The sequence below is a fragment of the Oryx dammah genome, unplaced genomic scaffold (genome assembly GCF_014754425.2).
Source record: "Oryx dammah isolate SB20612 unplaced genomic scaffold, SCBI_Odam_1.1 HiC_scaffold_11, whole genome shotgun sequence".
Classification (NCBI taxonomy): Eukaryota; Metazoa; Chordata; class Mammalia; order Artiodactyla; family Bovidae; genus Oryx; species Oryx dammah.
The window spans coordinates 30,248,973-30,268,455 of record NW_024070195.1 but is presented as its reverse complement, the minus strand read 5'-3'; the positions used below and the strand labels follow the sequence as shown (position 1 = coordinate 30,268,455).

The window sequence follows — 19,483 nt, the reverse complement described above, 5'->3', positions numbered from 1 at the left end:
ACTGCAAAGATATGGACACGACTGAGCAACTAGCACTGCTATAGTTGTCTTTATTTTCTAGATTAGTTTTCTTACATTCAGCCACATCCCTCTTTTCTTCTCATGAATCTGTGGCTGTGAACTCTTCTGGGAAGGCTCGAGTCTACCTCTCATTTGGTTTGTCCAACTTGCAGAGTAGTTGTTAGAATGTCTGTGCAGTGTGAATGCTTCGTAAATATTTGCTCAGCTGTGGTTTTACTAAGTATGAACACATACTTCGTTAATTGATTTTAGAGAAGGTGAGCTAACTACTTTTACCTCTCGAAAGACCTGAGAAAAGCTGTAGTAGGAATTGAGCTCTTTTGTTTATTTTTTACTTTACAAATTGACTTTCTTCTAATCTAAAATGGAGTGTAAAGCAGATGCTGTCAAAACTGAAGTAGAATAACTGCATTTAAACACAGTCCAATTAAATCTGCCTTTGTTGGTAGAATGATATAAGGAAAATCACATAATGTTTTTGTTTTCTTCCTTTTAAAGTGGCCTGTCTTTAGTAAGCTGCAACATTGGCCTCTCATCTCTGTCTCTCTCTCTCTCTCTTTTTTGGGGTGAGTGGGGAAAGTGGCTTTTCAGGAAAAATATATTGAAGTAATACAACAGTGGTTTAAAAAAAAGGAACTTAGTAAGAAGTATTACTATGGTTCTCTTGAATTGTGTGCTGATAGGTAGTCCCTGTGCTGACATGTGGTCACAGTAGTGGAGATGACCTGTCATGGGGCTCCCATCTTAAAATATATTTTCCTGTCCTGTTACAGTTCACCTAATTGTAGAACTTGGACTTGATGAACTGCCTGCTAGTAGAGGGTGCTGTTTGTGTTTGCTTGGAGATGGAGGGAAGCTTAATCTGGGATTAAAATGAACCACAGGGTGGACTAGAGTTGGGAGACATTAGCATGAACTCATGTTTAATTTAAAATATATACAGATACATACAGAAATAATTCTATATGTGTGTGTTTATATGCTGGTCAGTACACATGCATATATATATTCCTCATTTCTTCCACTGAGGGCCTGGAAGCAGTGACACACCAGTACCAGTGAGTATACTCGGTGCTCAGATCTTGGTTTCAGAATATCATTTTCCAGTAAAAGGAGGCTCCTGGGAGGAGTGATCCTATGGCTGCAACACGGTATTCACAGGATGAGCCTGGAGAAGCTAGTAATGCGAAGAGAACAATTTGGAAAAAACAAAATGATGGGCCATGTCAAGGCAACATAGGTACCAACTGGAAAGCGGGTTGAGCAGCAAAATAACCTAGTATTTGAAGAGCAGATAGGTATGCACAAGTCTAAATAAATGAATGCTGATATAAATAGATTGTTATGTAAGTATTGGAATAGAAAGGATAAATTTTACAGAATTATTCCAAATAATATTTGTAAATACTGTCCCCACCCCCAAGTATCCTTCAAGTGTAGGTTGGACTAAAGAATAGGTGAAAGAGAAAAATAGCAACTTTACAGTGGAGAAACTCAGCAAATACTGCCTTTACCAAGTGATCAAGGCTAACATTGTCAGTAATAAATTATGCTGATACCATGTATTTGCTGAGCCTCTGGTTTATTCTTCTCCCAAACCTATCATTGCAGTCCATTTGTGAGAAAAAAAATCAGACTGACTCAAGTTAAGGAACATTTTACAACTATCTGATCAATACTTTTCAAAAATTTCAAGGTCATTAAAAAACAAGGAAGGCCTAAGAGACTGACAGAGACTGAGGACCATAGTGACACATGCGTTGTGGTGTCCTGGATCGGATGCTGGAATAGAAACAGGATGTTAGGGGAAAACTGTGAAATCTGTATAGTCAGTGGTTCTGTTAGTAGTAATATACTAGTGTTAATTTCTTAGTTTTGACAGGTGTAATACAGTTAGGCCAGGTATCAACGTGGCATATATATGGGAGATATATGGGAACTCTGGGCAGAACCTTGGCAACTCTACTGTAAACATAAAATTATTACAAAGCAGAATTTTTTTAAATTTTCTTTTAGCCATTTATTTATTTATAATTAATTTATTTTTTATTAAAGGATAATTGCTTTACAAAATTTTGTGGTTTTCTGTCAAACCTTAACATGAATCAGCCATCAGTTCAGTTTAGTTCAGTCGCTCAGTCGTGTCCGACTCTTTGCAGCTCCATGAATTGCAGCACACCAGGCCTCCCTGTCCATCACCAACTCTTGGAGTCCACTCAGACTCACGTCGATCAAGTCAGTGATGCCATCCAGCCATCTCATCCTCTGTCTTCCCCTTCTCCTCCTGCCCCAATCCCTCCCAGCATCAGAGTCTTTTCCAATGAGTCAACTCTTCGCATGAGGTGGCCAAAGTACTGGAGCTTCAGCTTTAGCATCATTCCTTCCAAAGAAATCCCAGGGCTGATCTCCTTTAGAATGGACTGGTTGGATCTCCTTGCAGTCCAAGGGACTCTCAAGAGTCTTCTCCAACACCACAGTTCAAAAGCATCAATTCTTTGGCCTTGAGCTTTCTTCACAGTCCAACTCTCACATCCATACAGGACCACTGGAAAAACCATAGCCTTGACTAGACGGACCTTTGTTGGCAACGTAATGTCTCTGCTTTTCAGTGTGCTATCTAGGTTGGTCATAACTTTTCTTCCAAGGAGTAAGCGTCTTTTAATTTCATGGCTGCAGTCACCATCTGCAGTGATTTTGGAGCCCCCAAAAATAAAGTCTGACACTGTTTCCACTGTTTCCCCATCTATTTGCCATGAAGTGATGGGACCAGATGCCATGATCTTCGTTTTCTGAATGTTGAGCTTTAAGCAAACTTTTTCACTCTCCTCTTTCACTTTCATCAAGAGGCTTTTTAGCTCCTCTTCACTTTCTGCCATAAGGGTGGTGTCATCTGCATATCTGAGGTTATTGATATTTCTCCCGGCAATCTTGATTCCAGCTTGTGCTCCTTCCAGCCCAGTGTTTCTCATGAATGTACTCTGCATAGAAGTTAAATAAGCAGGGTGACAATATACAGCCTTGACATACCCCTTTTCCTGTTTGGAACCAGTCTGTTGTTCCATGTTCAGTTCTAAGTGTTGCTTCCTGACCTGCATACAGGTTTCTCAAGAGGCAGGTCAGGTGGTCCGATATTCCCATCTCTTTCAGAATTTTCCACAGTTTATTGTGATCCACACAGTCAAAGGTTTTGGCATAGTCAATAAAGCAGAAATAGATGTTTTTCTGGAACTCTTGCTTTTTCCATGATCCAGTGGATGTTGGCAATTTGATATCTGGTTCCTCTGTCTTTTCTCAAACCAGCTTGAACATCTGGAGTTCACGGTTCATGTATTGCTGAAGCCTGGCTTGGAGAATTTTAAGCATTACTTTACTAGCATGTGAGATGAGTGCAGTTGTGCAGTAGTTTGAGCATTCTTTGGCATTGCCTTGCTTTGGGATTGGAATGAAAACACCTTTTCCAGTCCTGTGTCCACTGCTGAGTTTTCCAAATTTGCTGGCATATTGAGTGCAGCACTTTCATAGCATCATCTTTCAGGATTTGAAATAGCTCAACTGGAATTCTATCACCTCCACTAGCTTTGTTCGTAGTGATGCTTTCTAAGGCCCACTTGATTTCACATTCCAGGATGTCTGGCTCTTAGGTGAGCGATCATACCATCGTGATTATCTTGGTCTTGAAGATCTTTTTTGTACAGATCTTTTTTCTTTTGTGTATTCTTGCCACTTCTTCTTAGTATCTTCTGCTTCTGTTAGGTCCATACCATTTCTGTCCTTTATTGAGCCCATCTTTGCATGAAATGTTCCCTTGGTATCTCTAATTTTCTTGAAGAGACTGCTAGTCTTTCCCATTCTGTTGTTTTCCTCTATTTCTTTGCATTGATCTCTGAGGAAGGCTTTCTTATCTCTTCTTGCTATTCTTTGGAACTCTGCATTCAGATGCTTATATCTTTCCTTTTCTCCTTTTCTTTTCGCCTCTCTTCTTTTCACAGCTACTTGTAAGGCCTCCCCAGACAGCCATTTTGCTTTTTTGCATTTCTTTTCCATGGGGATGGTCTTGATCCCTGTCTCCTGTACAATGTCACGAACCTCATTCCATAGTTCATCAGGCACTCTATCTATCAGATCTAGGCCCTTAAATCTATTTCTCATTTCCACTGTATAATCATAAGGGATTTGATTTAGGTTATACCTGAATGGTCTAGTGGTTTTCCCTACTTTCTTCAATTTCAGTCTGAATTTGGTAATAAGGAGTTCATGATCTGAGCCACAGTCAGCTCCTGGTCTTGTTTTTGTTGACTGTCTAGAGCTTCTCCATCTTTGGCTGCAAAGAATAGAATCAATCTGATTTTGGTGTTGACCATCTGGTGATGTCCATGTGTAGAGTCTTCTCTTGTGTTGTTGGAAGAGGGTGTTTGTTATGACCAGTGCATTTTCTTGGCAAAACTGTATTAGTCTTTGCCCTGCTTCATTCCGCATTCCAAGGCCAAATTTGCCTGTTACTCCAGGTGTTTCTTGACTTCGTATTTTTGCATTCTAGTCCCCTGTAATGAAAAGGACATCTTTTTTGGGTGTTAGTTCTAAAAGGTCTTGTAGTTCTTCATAGAACCATTCAACTTCAGCTTCTTCAGCATTACTGGTTGGGGCACAGAGTTGGATAACTGTGAAATTGAATGGTTTGCCTTGGAGACGAACAGAGATCATTCTGTCGTTTTTGAGATTGCATCCAAGTACTGCATTTCAGACTCTTTTGTTGACCATGATGGCTACTCCATTTCTTCTGAGGGATTCCTGCCTGCAGTAGTAGATATACTAAGTTAAATTCACCCTTTCCAGTCCATTTTAGCTTGCTGATTCCTAGAATGTCGACGTTCACCCTTGCCATCTCTTGTTTGACCACTTCCAATTTGCCTTGATTCATGGACCTGACATTCCAGGTTCCTATGCAATATTGCTCTTTACAGCATCAGACCTTGCTTCTATCACCAGTCACATCCACAGCTGGGTATTGTTTTTGATTTGGCTTCATCCCTTCATTCTTTCTGAAGTTAATTTCTCCACTGATCTCCAGTAGCATATTGGGCACCTACTGACCTGGGGAGTTCCTCTTTCAGTATCATTTTGCCTTTTCCTACTGTTCATGGGGTTCTCAAGGCAAGAATACTGAAGTGGTTTGCCATTCCCTTCTCCAGTGGACCACATTCTGTCAGACCTCGCCACCATGACCCGCCCATCTTGGGTGGCCCCTCAGACATGGCTTAGTTTCATTGAGTTAGAACAGGCCGTGGTCCTAGTGTGATTAGATTGACTAGTTTTCTGTGATTATGGTTTCAGTGTTTCTGCCCTCTGATGCCCTCTTGCAACACCTACCGTCTTACTTGGGTTTCTTTTTCCTGGATGTGGGGTATCTCTTCACGGCTGCTCCAGCAAAGCACAGCTGCTGCTCCTTACCTTGGACGAGGGGTATCTCCTCACTGCTGCCCCTCCTGACCTTGAACGTGGAATAGCTCCTCTAGGCCCTCCTGTACCCGAGCAGCATATATCACGTCCTCTTTGAACCTCTCTCCCATCTCCCTCCCCATCCCACCCCTGTGGATTAATACAGAGCCTCTGAGTTTCCTGAGCCATACAGCAAATTCCCATTGGCTATCTATTTTACATATGGTAATGTAAGTTTCCATGTTATTCTTTCCATACATCTCACCTTCTCCCCCCAGCCCATGTCTATAAGTCTGTTCTCTCTGTCTGTTTCTTCATTCAGTTCAGTTCAGTTCAGTCGCTCAGTCATGTCCAACTCTTTGCAACCCAACCCCATGAACCACAGCATGCCAGGCCTCCCTGTCCATCACCAACTCCCAGAGTCTACCTAAACTCATGTCCATTGATACCATCCAACCATCTCATCCTCTGTTGTCCCCTTCTCCTCCTGCCCTCAATCTTTCCCAGCATCAGGGTCTTTTCAAATGAGTTAGCTCTTTGCATCAGGTGGCCAAAGTATTGGAGTTTCAGCTTCAACATCAGTCCTTTCAATGAACACCCAGGACTGATCTCCTTCAGGATGGGTTGGTTGGATCTCCTTGCAGTCCAAGGGACTCTCAAGAGTCTTCTCCAACACCACAGTTCAAAAGCATTAATTCTTTGGCGCTCAGCTTTGTTTATAGTCCAACTCTCACATCCATCCATGACCCCTGGAAAAACCATAGCCTTGACTAGACGGACCTTTGTTTGCAAAATAATGTCTTTGCTTTTTAATATGCTATTTAGGTTGCTCATAACTTTTCTTCCAAGGAGTAAGCGTCTTTTAATTTCATGGCTGCAGTCACCATCTGTAGTGATTTTGGAGCTCAGAATAATAAAAGTCAGCCATTGTTTCCTCATCTGTTTGCCATGAAGTGATGGGACTGGTTGCCATGATCTTAGTTTTCTGAATGTTGAGCTGTAAGCCAACCTTTTCACTCTCCTCTTTCACTTTCATCAAGAGGCTCTTTAGTTCTTCACTTAACTGCCCTCTAAATAAATTCTTCAGTACCATTTTTCTAGATTCCATATATATGCGTTAGAATACAATATTTATCTTTCTCTTTCTGACTCACTTCACTCTGTATAATAGATTCTAGGTTCATCCACCTCATTAGAACTGACTCAGATGTGCTCCTTTTATGGCTGAGGAATATTCCAGTGTGTATATGTGCCATAACTTCTTTATCCATTCATCTGTTGATGGGCATCTAGGCTGCCTCCGTGTTAGAGCTATTGTAAGTAGTGCTGCAGTGAACAGTGGGATACCTGTGTCTTTTTCAGTTTTGGTTTCCTCAGGGCATATGCCTAGGAGTGGGATTGCTGGGTCATATGATGACTTTATTCCTAGTTTCTTAAGGAATCTCTATACTGTCCTCCAAATTGGCAGTATCAATTTACATTTCCACTAACAGTGTAAGAGCATTCCCTTTTCTCCACACCCTCTCCAGCATTTATTGTTTGTAGACTTTTTGATGATGGCCATTCTGACTGGTGTGAGGTGATATATCTCACAGTAGTTTTGCATTTGTGTTTCTCTAATAATGAGCAATGTAGAGCATCTTTTCCTGTGTTTGTTAGCCATCTGTATGTCTTCTTTGGAGAAATGTCTGTTTAGGTCTTTTCCCCATGTTTTGGTTGGGTTGTTTGTTTCTCTGGTATTGAGTTGTATGATTTGCTTGTATATTTTGGAAATCAATCCTTTGTCAGTTGTTTCGTTTGCTATTATATTCTCCCATTCTGAGGGCTGTCTTTTACCTTGCTTATAGTTTCCTTTGCTGTGCAAAAGCTTTTAAGTTTAATCAGGTCCCACTTGTTTACTTTTGTTTTTATTTCTTATTACTCTAGGAGGTGGGTCATAGAGGGTCTTGCTTTAATTTATGTCATCGACCGTTCTGCCTGTTTTCCTCTGAGTTTAATAGTTTCTGGTCTTACATTTAGGTCTTTAATCCATTTTGAGTTTATCTTTGTGTATGGTGTTAAGAAGTGTTCTAATTTCATTTGTTACATGTACTTGTCCAGTTTTCCCAGCCCCAATTATTGAAGAGGCTGTAAGCAGAATTTTTATCAAAAAGTTAACCATAGGTGATGAACAACAGTGGAGTGTCCACAGTTTAGTAAGGTAGTTGGCTTTATCATTTCAGATGCATATTAGAAGTTTCAAGGAGAAATTGTAATTTTTTTGTCTACTGGAAAATAAGCTTTCAGTGGGACAGTAGTATGGTGCTTTGTAAACACAGAACTGTGGTGTCGACGGTAGAACAAGGCTTCCTGAAGAAAACTCATGCTGCTGTTATTGTTTTGAATAACTGCACTGAAAAGCAGCATTTAAATAGGGCTGGAAGATTATTGGATAGAAAGGTCACATCATGTTTGTAGCCTGTTATGAAACATAATAGATACTGTAAATTTTTTGTGTGTGGCTAACATGTCTGTTTTCAGTGTCTCTTTGAAATGTTAGTTCATCTTTATATATGATTTAGAAAATATTTTACAAAAACCATAGGACAAGGATCTGTGAACTTAATGTAAGTGTTGTCACTTTGTTATTTTCTGCTTCAGAGCGTTAACTTTATAATAAAGAGAACATGACAGATAACACTGAGTTTTTTTCTTATTACCCTCTTCTCATTTCTCTTTCTCCCAGTTGCCCGTGTTCTGAAGCTGTGTGTATCCTTCTAACACATAGTTTTATATGTATTTACTTGTGCATAAATACGGAGAAGGCAATGGCACCCCACTCCAGTACTCTTGCCTGGAAAATCCTATGGACAGAGGAGCCTGGTGGGCTGCAGTCCATGGGGTCGCTGAGAGTTGGACACGACTCAGTGACTTCACTTTCACTTTTCACTTTCATGCATTGGAGAAGGAAATGGCAACCCACTCCAGTGTTCTTGCCTGGAGAATCCCAGGGACGGGGGAGCCTGGTGGGCTGCCGTCTATGGGGTCGCACAGAGTCGGACACGGCTGAAGCGACTTAGCAGCAGCAGCAGCACATATAGCAGAAGTTCCTTTGTTGCTCAGCCGCTAAGTTGTGTCCAGTTCTTTGCCACCTCATGGACTACAGCACACTGCTACTGTCTCCTAGAGTTCGCTCAGATGCATGTCCATTGGATTGGTGATGCTGTCTGACCACCTCCTTCTCTGTTACCTCCTTTTGCCTTCAGTCTTTCCCAGGATCAGGGTCTTTTCCAATGAGTTGGCTCTTCACAGCATGTGGTCAAAATATTGAAACTTCAGCTTTAGCATCGGTCCTTCCAGTGATTATTCAGGGTTCATTTCCTTTAGGATTCAATTTGTAATAGCCATATAGTGTTCCATTTTGTGTCTTTAGCATATTTTATGAATATTTAGCTATATTCTAATTTTTAGCTATTAAAAACAGTGCTGCAGTGAACATCCCTTTGTAGATTATGTGCATAGCTAAGAATTTGCTGCATCAACTGTCAGGTTTCTCACTAAAGAAATATGCTAATTTAAGCTCCTACCAGTGGTGTAATGAGTGTTTTTCTTTAATGTTCTCATTAACATTTGATGTTATCAAATTTTCTTCTTTATTCTGTATTCTATGTCTATGTAATGTTCCAAATTTAAACTGTGGTTAGTGAGAGAAGTAGGGAAAAGTATATGTATTCCATCTTTCCACAAGATAATCTAGATGGTGATGCATTTTAATAGAGATTATAATGCATGTTTTTAACAGTCTAAAAACTCGCACAATATAGACGTTTCTCCTTTTAGAAGTGGTGTTGGAATAGCTGTTTTTCCCTTAAGCTGTGGTTATAAAGCTAGTGTTCAGAAAAATGTAATGTTAGTTGCCTTTAACATAAGAGTAGATTAGTGTTCAGTAAAAGGTAATAAGCATATTTGATACCCTTTAAGTTACACCTTTCTTCTGAAGGTTAGGGCTTCCCTGGTGGCTCAGCTGGTAAAGAATCCACCTGCAATGCAGGAGACCTGAGTTCTATCCCTGGGTTGGGAAGGTCCCCTGGAGAAGGGAACAGTGGCTACCCTCTCCAGAATTCTGTCCTGGAGAATTCCACGGACTGTATAGTTCATGGGGTCACAAAGAGTTGACATGACTGAGCGATTTTCACTTTTCTGAAGGTTAAGATAACCATGAGAGTAGCTAATAGTGCAGCTGACTAGTTGTATGCATTTACTAAGCGTTAGTGGACTCTGTTCACTGAGGAGTGTCGGGTATGGTAGAGGCCATGGTCTGATTCACTGAGAGTGAGTCAGAGGAGGCTGGGCAGGAGAGTGGGAGGTGCATCACTATTCAAGGTGCACTTGAAAGTTTGACCAGTGTTGAAGCACAGGGCAGTACGGAGGGACCAGAGAAGTACCGATGTAATAAGATATGAAAGAGGTGAAAAGAAATTATTTTTATTAGTTGGACTTGCGTATTAGCAGGAGAGTATTTGTGGTAGGAGATGCTAATGCTCGAGCTTTGAAGTAGCTTTCCTGTGAGCACTATACTTGTACCGTGGAGGTGCTACAGGTTATTCTGAGATCTGTTAGTAATACGGTTTTTACTTTAGTGCTTTAAAAAATAAATGAGTATGTTCACAGAAGATGTTTTAGAGCTGGTAAGTGAATTGCTGTTCTTTATATTTTTTATATAAAGTGGGATTTTGGTCCCTTTTGAAGAGTTCTCAGAGCTTGATAATAATATATTTTAGACTTTCTGGTATAATAAGGAACAAGGAAACAGAAGTTATTCATACTTTAGCCGGTAAGTAAGTAAGAATCATTCAGCTGTTTACTCTTGTTTATACTTAAATTTCTGAACAAATTTTTTTTCTGGTTTAGAAAAAAATATTCAAATCACTGCACCTGCTTTTTTCTTAAATATTATGTAGTGTGACAACTTATCTTGCCTTCAAAAATGTGTGTTTTCATTTTATTTCTAGATTTCATAAGTTAAATGGCTAAGTAGACATTAAATCTTTATTCTCATCTTTTTAAAACTGCTTTTAAAGAAAAGTTAAGTAGCAGTATGGGAAATATGATGATGAGATGGATACTTTGAAAGAGTTTCAGTGATTTTTTTGTTTGTTTTTTAAATATCACATTTTGATTTAGTTTTAAAATCTTATTCCAGTATTTCCATAGGAAAAATTATTATTTGAATGAAATAAATGACGGTTTGATTTTATGTGACCTTTAACAGTGGATGTGTATCAAATAAACATGTAATCTTGCTTATTTTTCTTTTCTTTAGTAATATCACTTCATATCTTCTGACTTATACTTCTATAAAGTTGAAGGTACTAGTTTTAGGAAACACTTTGGGAAATCCTGAATGTTAAAAGTAATTAAGTGTAGTCCCCTCTTTATCCTTGATTTTGCTTTCTGAAGCCTTAGTTACCCACAGTCAAGTGTGGTCTGAAAATACTTAAGCAGAAAATTCCAGAAATAAGTCATGTTTTAAATTGTGCACCCTTCTGTCTGGGATGTTAATCATCCCTTTGTCCAGCGTTTCCTACCCATTAGTCACTTAGGAGTAGCCCTCTTGATTATCAGATCAGTTGTCTCAGTATCCCAGTGTTTGTGGGTGAGTAACCCTTATTTTATTTAATAATGGCCCCAAAGTGCAAGAGTAGTGATGCTGACCACTTGGATATGCCAGTAGAAATCATATGAGTGAAAAGGTGTGAAAGCTTAATAAACAAGAAAAAGTCGTATGCTGAGGTTGCTAAGATCTATGGTAGGAATGAATCTTCTGTCTGTGAAATTGTGAAGAAGAGAAAAGGAATTCATACTAGTTCTGCTGTCTTACCTCACATTGGAAAAGTTACTGCCACAGTATGTGATAAGCGCATAGTTAAGATGCAGAAGGTATTATATCTGTAAGTTATTTTGAAAGATGGAAACCACATTCGCGTAACTTTTTATTAGAGTATATTGTTATAATTGTTTTATTATCAGTTGTTAATTTCTTATTGTATTGAATTTATAAATTAAACTTTATCTTAGGTATGTGTACATAGGAGAAAACAAATATAGTATATGTAAGACTCAGTGTTCGCTGCATTTTCAAGCATCCACTGGGGGTCTTGAGACCCTATGGATGAGGAGGGACTACAGTATTCCTCAGATTTTAATTAGCATAAGCAGAACTGTAACTCTGTTTAAAGATTTGTTGGTTAAGTTATCTGCCTCTTTCATCTAAGAAGTAAAAGAATGCTCCTGCCATCTCATCTGGTTTTTATTATTCTTTGTGACCTTTGCTTCTATATTCTAGAGGTAATTGCTTTCTATTTTCAGATCATGGTCGTTCACTGGCCATGATTAGATAATCAAATTATAAAATAGGTATATTTCAACATGATGGAGTGGTTCATGAATTTTATTGATGAGCCTTTTAATTTATCTTTTTAAAATTAATGTGATTGGAATTAAGTATTCTTCTTTACCTCAGATCAAGAGTAATTGTATCCTTTCCACCTTTTTTAAAGCTGCTTCTTACTTGGCTTATATTTTTCATCTTTTCCTTTAATTTACTACTTCCTACTCCTTACCCTACTTTCTTATCCTTATGAAAACAAGCAAATCAATGTGTAGTACATTCTTATCTATATGGCAATCATCGCTGTATTTTTTTCTTGACTGGTTTTGTATTGACATTACCTGTTGTGTAGGAGACTTCCCTTATTTGTACTGTGAGGTCTAGTTTTCTGACTTTGCTTTGTCAGTACATGATCCTGTTTTAAGTGAGGGCTCATTCTTACTGCATCTTCTGGAGACATTTTCAAAGTCAGTAAAGGAAGTGAAATTTGTAAGAAAGAGATGTTACAGTGTTAATATGTCAATATTTTATTTACTGGCTGATTCTCAGTCTCAGTTCAGTAGCTCAGTCGTGTCCGACTCTTTGCGACCCCCATGGACCGCAGCACACCAGGCCTCCCTGTCCATCACCAACTCCCGGAGTTTACTCAAACTCATGTCCATTGAGTGAGTGATGCCATCCAACCATCTCATTCTCTGTCATCCCCTTCTCCTCCCACCTTCAGTCTTTCCCAGCATCAGGATCTTTTCAAATGAGCCAGTTCTTCACATCAGGTGGCCAAAGTATGGGAGTTTCAGCTTCAGCATCAGTCCTTCCAGTGAATATTCAGGACTGGTTTCCTTTAGGATTGACTGGTTGGAGCTCCTTGCAGTTCAAAGGACTATCCACAGTCTCCTCCAACACTTCTGCTCAGCTTTCTATATAGTCCAACTCTCACATCCATACGTGACTACTGGAAAAACCCATAGCTTTGACTAGACGGACGTTTGTTGGCAAAGTAATGTCTCTGCTTTTTAATATGCTGTCTAGGTTTGTCATAGCTTTTCTTTCAAGGAGCAAGTGTCTTGTAATTTCATGGCTGCAGTCACCATCTGCAGTGATTTTAGAGCCCCCAAGATAAAGTCTGAGACTGTTTCCACTGTTTCCCCATCTATTTGCCATGAAGTGATGGGACCAGAGGCCATGATCTTAGTTTTCTGAATGTTGAGTTTTAAGTTAGCTTTTTCACTCATCTTTCATGCTTATCAGGAGGCTCTTTAGCTCCTCTTCACTTTCTGCCATAAGGGTAGTGTCATCTGCATATCTGAGGTTATTGATATTTCTCCTGGCAGTCTTGATTCCAGCTTGTGCTTCATCCAGTCCAGCATTTCTCTGATGTACTCTGCATATAAGTTAAATAAGCAGGGTGTCAATATACAGCCTTGACATACTCCTTTCCTGATTTGGAACCAGTATGTTGTTCCATGTCCAGTTCTAACTGTTGCTTCCTGACCTGCATACAGATTTTTCAAAAGGCAGGTCAGGTGGTCTGGTATTCCCATCTCTTTCAGAATTTTCCACAGTTTATTGTGATCCACACAGTCAAAGGCTTTGGCATAGTCAATAAAACAGAAGTAGATGTTTTTCTGGAACTCTCTTGCTTTTTCGATGATCCAGTGGATGTTGGCAATTTGATCTCTAGTTCCTCTGTCTTTTCTAAATCCAGCTTGAACATCTGGAAGTTCACAGTTCATATACTGTTGAAGTCTGGCTTGGAGAATTTTGAGCATTATTTTGCTAGCGTCTGAGATGAGTGCAGTTGTACAGTAGTTTGGGCATTCATTGGCTTTGCCTTTCTTTGGGATTGAAATGAAAACTGACCTTTTCCAGTCTTGTGGCTACTGCTGAGTTTTTCAAATTTCCTGGCATGTTGAGTGCAGCACTTTGCAGCATCAAAATAAAGGGCAGAAGGAATAAACAGTAGAAGCCTTCCTAACCCTTCACAGGTGCTCAGTAAAACTGCTGTTTAAGATGAGAGCTGAAGAATAATTTGGAGGCACTGTATGTCCAGGAATGGGGGACTAGAGTAGAGAGAGAGAGGGAGAGAGAAGGGAGAGAGAAGAGATTGGAGAGAGAGAGAGAGAGAGAGAGAGAGAGATTGTATATCTGGTGGTAGTAAACTGTAGCAGGAAGAGGTTCCTGAGATGGAGTGGGGTGGAGCCTAAAGTGGACCTTACCTTATCTGTAATTTTGCTTAGACCCTAAACTCACTTGATACTTTTGATAATGGCTTAGTTGGCACTGTGTATGTGGAAGGCTGTAATCCTGAGTTTTCCTTAGGCAGTGTAGATTGTATATATATATATTTTTTGTTTTCCTCCTCTTTTTGTGTCTTTTGTTCTCAGAAGATGTATTATATCTAATATTCATGGGTTTGATTTCTCAGTGAATATTGAAGGTCCTCAAAATGTTTCTAGATCTTGAGCAATATGTTGTAAATTTATATTTTTAGAAGTGGTAGACATTGTCTTCTATATCATACCTGTTTATAAGGTTAATTTTTATTAAAAGGTAACACAAATATCTATTTAGCCTTTGAACAGGATAGAATGAAAATTTACACCCAGCATATCTGTCTCCTGAATCTGTCTCCTGTCTCATATTGGGTCAACCTGGAATTATTTTCTTAGAGGAATAAGATTTGAATATCAAGCCAAGTTCTTGGACTCTTGTGCCAGAGAGGCAACAGTAGCTTTCAGAGATATGATGTTTATCTTTTTAAAATGTAGGTAGCTCATGAGACGTTCAGGAGAATCCAAAATTAATACTGTTGTTGATTTTATTAGTTTGAAAAATACTTAATGTGGTCTGAAAACTGAAGTTTTCATATGGTGTGTCATTTATTATTAGTAGCAAATTGAAGTAGTTTTCCTTACATACATTACCAGTAAAAATGAAGCAGTCACTACAGTGTGAAATATTTTGTGTGTCTTCTATGATTTATACTTTAATAGTTTTCATGGTTTCTCATCATTTTAACAGTTATTGCAAAATGAAAAAATTTTCTGTTTGCAAAATGATATGGCTTGTTAAAGTAACACAAAAAAGCAAGCATCAAACATAATAATCTGAAATCCTACCAGCTAGAGTAACAAGTTAACATTGCAGTAGACATAAACACCTGGAGATATAGATTCTTTGTTAACTTTATATGTGAAAAATACCTTCTGGTTAGGGATTTACTGTTTTCTTGTGGTTAGTTAGTTTCTATGACAGAAACTGTTAATTTTAATATTAAATGTGTCAGGCAGGAATCCAGTTTCATTCCCTGCTGCCTAAATGTGAAACAGTGCATGCACCATATATTTTAAAATAAATATTTTCCCCTCCCTTTTTACCTGTTGTAAATCATTTTTCTGTTTATGGATTTTTGTGCCAATACACACTGATTTGTAGTATCGTATGGTTTTTCTTTATTTCTTAGTTAAAAAAAATCCCCTCACTTTCTTTTCATTGAAGTATTTTGGCTGTACTTGGTCATTTGTTCTTCTCTACAAATTTAGAACTAATTTAATTGCTCTCCCAAATCTGTGACATATTTATTCAATTGCATTGCATCAATTTTAGGGGAAAAATGCTATCTTTATGATAATGAGTTTTGAACATCTGAACATTGCATGACTTCTCTTTCCTGTGTCTTCTTTTATGTCTTCCAGTAAAACTTCATACTTCCTTTCGTGAAGATTTACCTATCTTCTCTTAGATTTGTAACTTAGAACAGGGTTTATCAGACAACAGCCCATGGGCCAAATCTAAATACCACCTGTTTTTATAGTGTCACTGAACTGAGAATGCCAGCTAAGAGTTATAGAAATAGTTGGAAAAAGTGAAATGAGGAGCGGGATTTAATGACATGTGAAAATTATATGAAATTGAAATTTTAGTGTCCATAAATAAAATTTTGTTGGAGCTGTAACCAAGTGTGTGTGATAGTCTTTAGATACGTGTGGGCAGAAATCAGTGTACCTGGTTTTGGTATTTTGCATTTGAGGATTTAACTTAATGAAATACCTAGCTTAATTTGCCTATTTGCTGATTTCCCCTTTTGTAGGAAATTAAGAAAGAGACAGAATCCAAGGATGACAGTTTGCCCATCAGGCGGGAAAGGCACGGGAATGTAGCAAATCTCGTACAACGAATAAGCACCTATGGCCTTCTGCCTGGAGGAATTCAGCCACTTCCACAAACCAAAAACATTAAGAAGAGTATGTAAATAATTTTTTCTTCTTCATTTAAATCAAAATAGAAGTTTGTTTTATAACTAACTGTTCATAAGTTGTGTTAAGAAAAATCAACCTTTTGTAGCAGACTACAGAAACTTCCTACTTATTCTTCAGTTACTAGTTATGGGCCCATGTTGTCAGTCTTCATTTGGTAATCCAGCTTGAGCTGTGTATAGGAATTGTAAATTAAGATAGAAGGCTTTGTTTTCTTGTTAGTCTTACAGGCTCTGTTAGGTAGGTAATCCTTTGCCTTAAATTTACTTGAATATTATTTATTAAATGTTAAATGGGATGCTAAAATGTCTGCTCATTGTTAAGCAGTATAGATGCAAGCATTTGATAATGCATTTTCTTTACTGGTTAGCCATCTGAACATGAATGTTCAGTTTTCCAAGGTGGTTGGCCTAGCAGAGTGCCTTTGAAGTATTTGGTGTAAATATGTTAAGAGAAGAGTTTAATACAGAGGGAGAGTACCACATTTAAAATCAGACATTAGTTTGAATCTGTCCTATGACCTTAGATCATTTAGACTCTTGAGTTTTATTTTACTGCTGGTGGAAAAGCAGTTTAAAAAATAAAAAGACTAGTAATATTGCTGTTGTCAAAAACTTAGTCTTTGGAAAGAGTGCTACTCAAAGAAGTACTTCAAGTCTGGGAGCAGATAGTGTTTTAACATAGTAAACCTGAGGCCCCATCAGAGGTTGAATACTATGTTCAGTTTGATTTGATAAGTTATAAATGAATATTTATCCACTATTATCTTCGCTCATTCTTTTTTTTAAACCCACCTCCCCTCCCTCCCTCGCCACTCCCCACATCAGTCTCTTTGATGTTGGGGTCCCTTGTATTTGATGCTGGTTACTACCTTGTGTACCAAGTAGCCTATAATATAAAGAAATTTTGTTTATATATGTTTCATAAATGTAAGATTATTTTTGATTTTTATAGTCTCATACCTGTTACTTTCTGTGCTACACTCTGTGAAGTTAGGGGAAATCTCTACTTTGTAGATTATATCACTCTTGATTATTTTCATAAAATAAAAACAGGTTTTCATAAAAATGAACAGATTTCATGACACAGAGACAGACCAGTTACAAGGTACTACTTGTTCTTCTTTTCTCCCAGTAACTGCAGTGTACAGACAATGTTTAGATGTCACCCACATTGCCTTCAGTCTTCTGCCCGAAGGTGGACTGTTCAGTAGTTCTAGTTGTCCCGGATTCTGAAACTGTTTGTTTTGGAGATTTGGGAATAGATAACGGAGTTATTTCCCCATCCTATACGTGAATCTTTATGTAGAATTTCTGTGCACAAGGAGAATTTTAGACCCATGAAATAGTTATTTATGATCTCTGTCTGTTGTAAGATATATGTACTACTTTCTTTAGCTCTAGTGAGCTATAAAGGAACATACTTCTTCTTAAGTAGAGGCTAGACAAAGGGCTTCAAGTTTATTCTGTCTCCTAATAGGAAAGGACACTAAACTTTACCTTCTTTGAGAACACTGTCCATCATTTTTCTTGTAAGAAAGAGAAACCATTATATAGTTGTTGCTAAGAGGCTTAGGCTTTTTCCTAAGGTTCCTCCATAACTTGTTTTTAAGTGCGTGTGCTGCAAAGACTAAAGTAGTCACTTGGTGTGCTAAGTAACATTTAAAACAGGATGCAGGTTGTTTTTGCTTTCAGATTACTTTTCCAGGAAAAGCAGCTAATTTTTTTTAATCAGATTTTTTTTGTTACCGTTAGTTTGCATCATTTCCTTGGTTAATGAAATAGATCAGTTATTCAAAAGTGGTTCATTGTAATGTTAAATAGTAGTATATACCCTTTTAATCAATACTGTTAATATAAAAAAAACCCAAACCATTGTAAAGGTTGATAATGGTAAACACTGCATTGTGAAGGTTCAGTTCAAATCTCTGCCAAGACAAGCGAATCTGCATATGTGCCGAATTTTGACTAAGCAACCACAAGGAAAAGTTCACATAGTTAATATGATAGATATCTGGAGACTGGAATTGTTAGCTGTTTTTATCTCCAAAGCCAAAAAGAGTTGGCTTTTTTTTTTTTTTTTTTTTGCAAAGTCTGGTCATGAAACCATTGAAACTTTTGCTATTGCATGTAAATTAAGCAAGATAGTTATTTTTTAGATTGAGCACAGAAAAATTTCCAGGACAAAGTTGATTGTAAAAAGTTGCTAAAATTATTGAATAGAACCAATTTACACTTTTATAGCAAAAACACGTACAAATGGCATGACACCTGAGACCCTTGTAAAATCCGGCACAGAGATAATGGTGTAGAATATTTTTACTTGGAGTAAAGAATTGACGTCTTTCAGCATCACAATTGTATATAATGTGCAGTGTGGGGTATTAGTGGATATTCCACTTTGTATTTGGAAAACCTTGATACCAGATATGAATCTACTCATGGCATATTAGTGGGAATTCATGCTACAGAAGTGATTTTCCATCTAGTTATTTTGAAATGCAAAAGATGCATTGAGATTGATATTGATAAATCATTGGTAGTTGTACAGAAATAAATGAAGATACATTAAAATTTGGTTGACTAGAATATAATCCACATAGTGTTTCATTCTCAGACAACGTTTGGTAACGTCTCCCAACTTTGAGTCAGTACTGGAAGAAGATAAATTTCTGAATCTCATCAAAGTATGGTCACTGATTATACATCTTTGCAGCATACATGTGAAAAAGAAGGGGCATATTAGTAGTGCAGGCTCTGCTCTTTGACATTGAAATATTCTGACTTAGAAGGGGAATAAAGTGAAAGTGAAAGTGAAGTCGCTCAGTCATTTCCGACTCTTTGCGACCCCGTGGACTGTAGCCCACCAGGCTCCTCCGTCCATGGGATTCTCCAGGCAAGAATACTGGAGTGGGTTGCCATTTCCTTCTCCAAGAAGGAGAATAAAGCCTCATTCCAAAGACTGCTCCCTGGCTGCAACCTCTCATATGAATGGGGTAAGGTTTTTTGATTTTTTATTTTATTTTGAAAAATTTAGTCTTAGAAGTTGAAATAATGATTGTCTGCTAAACGTGGTATATTCTTCGTCTAAGCTTCTTTGTTATATTGGCTTTATATATCTGTTGAAAATATGTGGTTAGACGTGATACTTCATCCCTAAGTACATGAGGTTTTTTCTTCATGATAGTGGTGATGATGATGTTTTCTAAGATTCTGATGATCTTAAGTGTGTATCTCAGCAGTATAGCTAGAATCTTGAATATCTTAAATTTTTCACTTACTGGCTTAATATGATTTTTTTATTGCTGCTGATAAGAAAAAAAAATTAAAAGATTCAGCCATGTAGCAAATGGCTCAGTCTTGATGTTTCTTTACTTTTGATGATTACCTTTGCTTACTAG

General features: G+C 38.0%; 1 protein-coding gene across 2 annotated transcripts in view; it reads left to right on the top strand.

Annotated features, from left to right (window-relative positions):
* The window catches only part of LOC120870042 (CD2 associated protein), an 86,685-nt gene that overhangs the window by 28,994 nt on the left and 38,208 nt on the right, over positions 1-19,483 (top strand). For both annotated transcript variants that reach the window (XM_040249504.1, XM_040249503.1), the window contains exon 3: positions 15,918-16,071. In XM_040249504.1, coding sequence (XP_040105438.1) covers positions 15,918-16,071 — 154 coding nt within the window. The remainder of the gene's footprint in view (positions 1-15,917; positions 16,072-19,483) is intronic.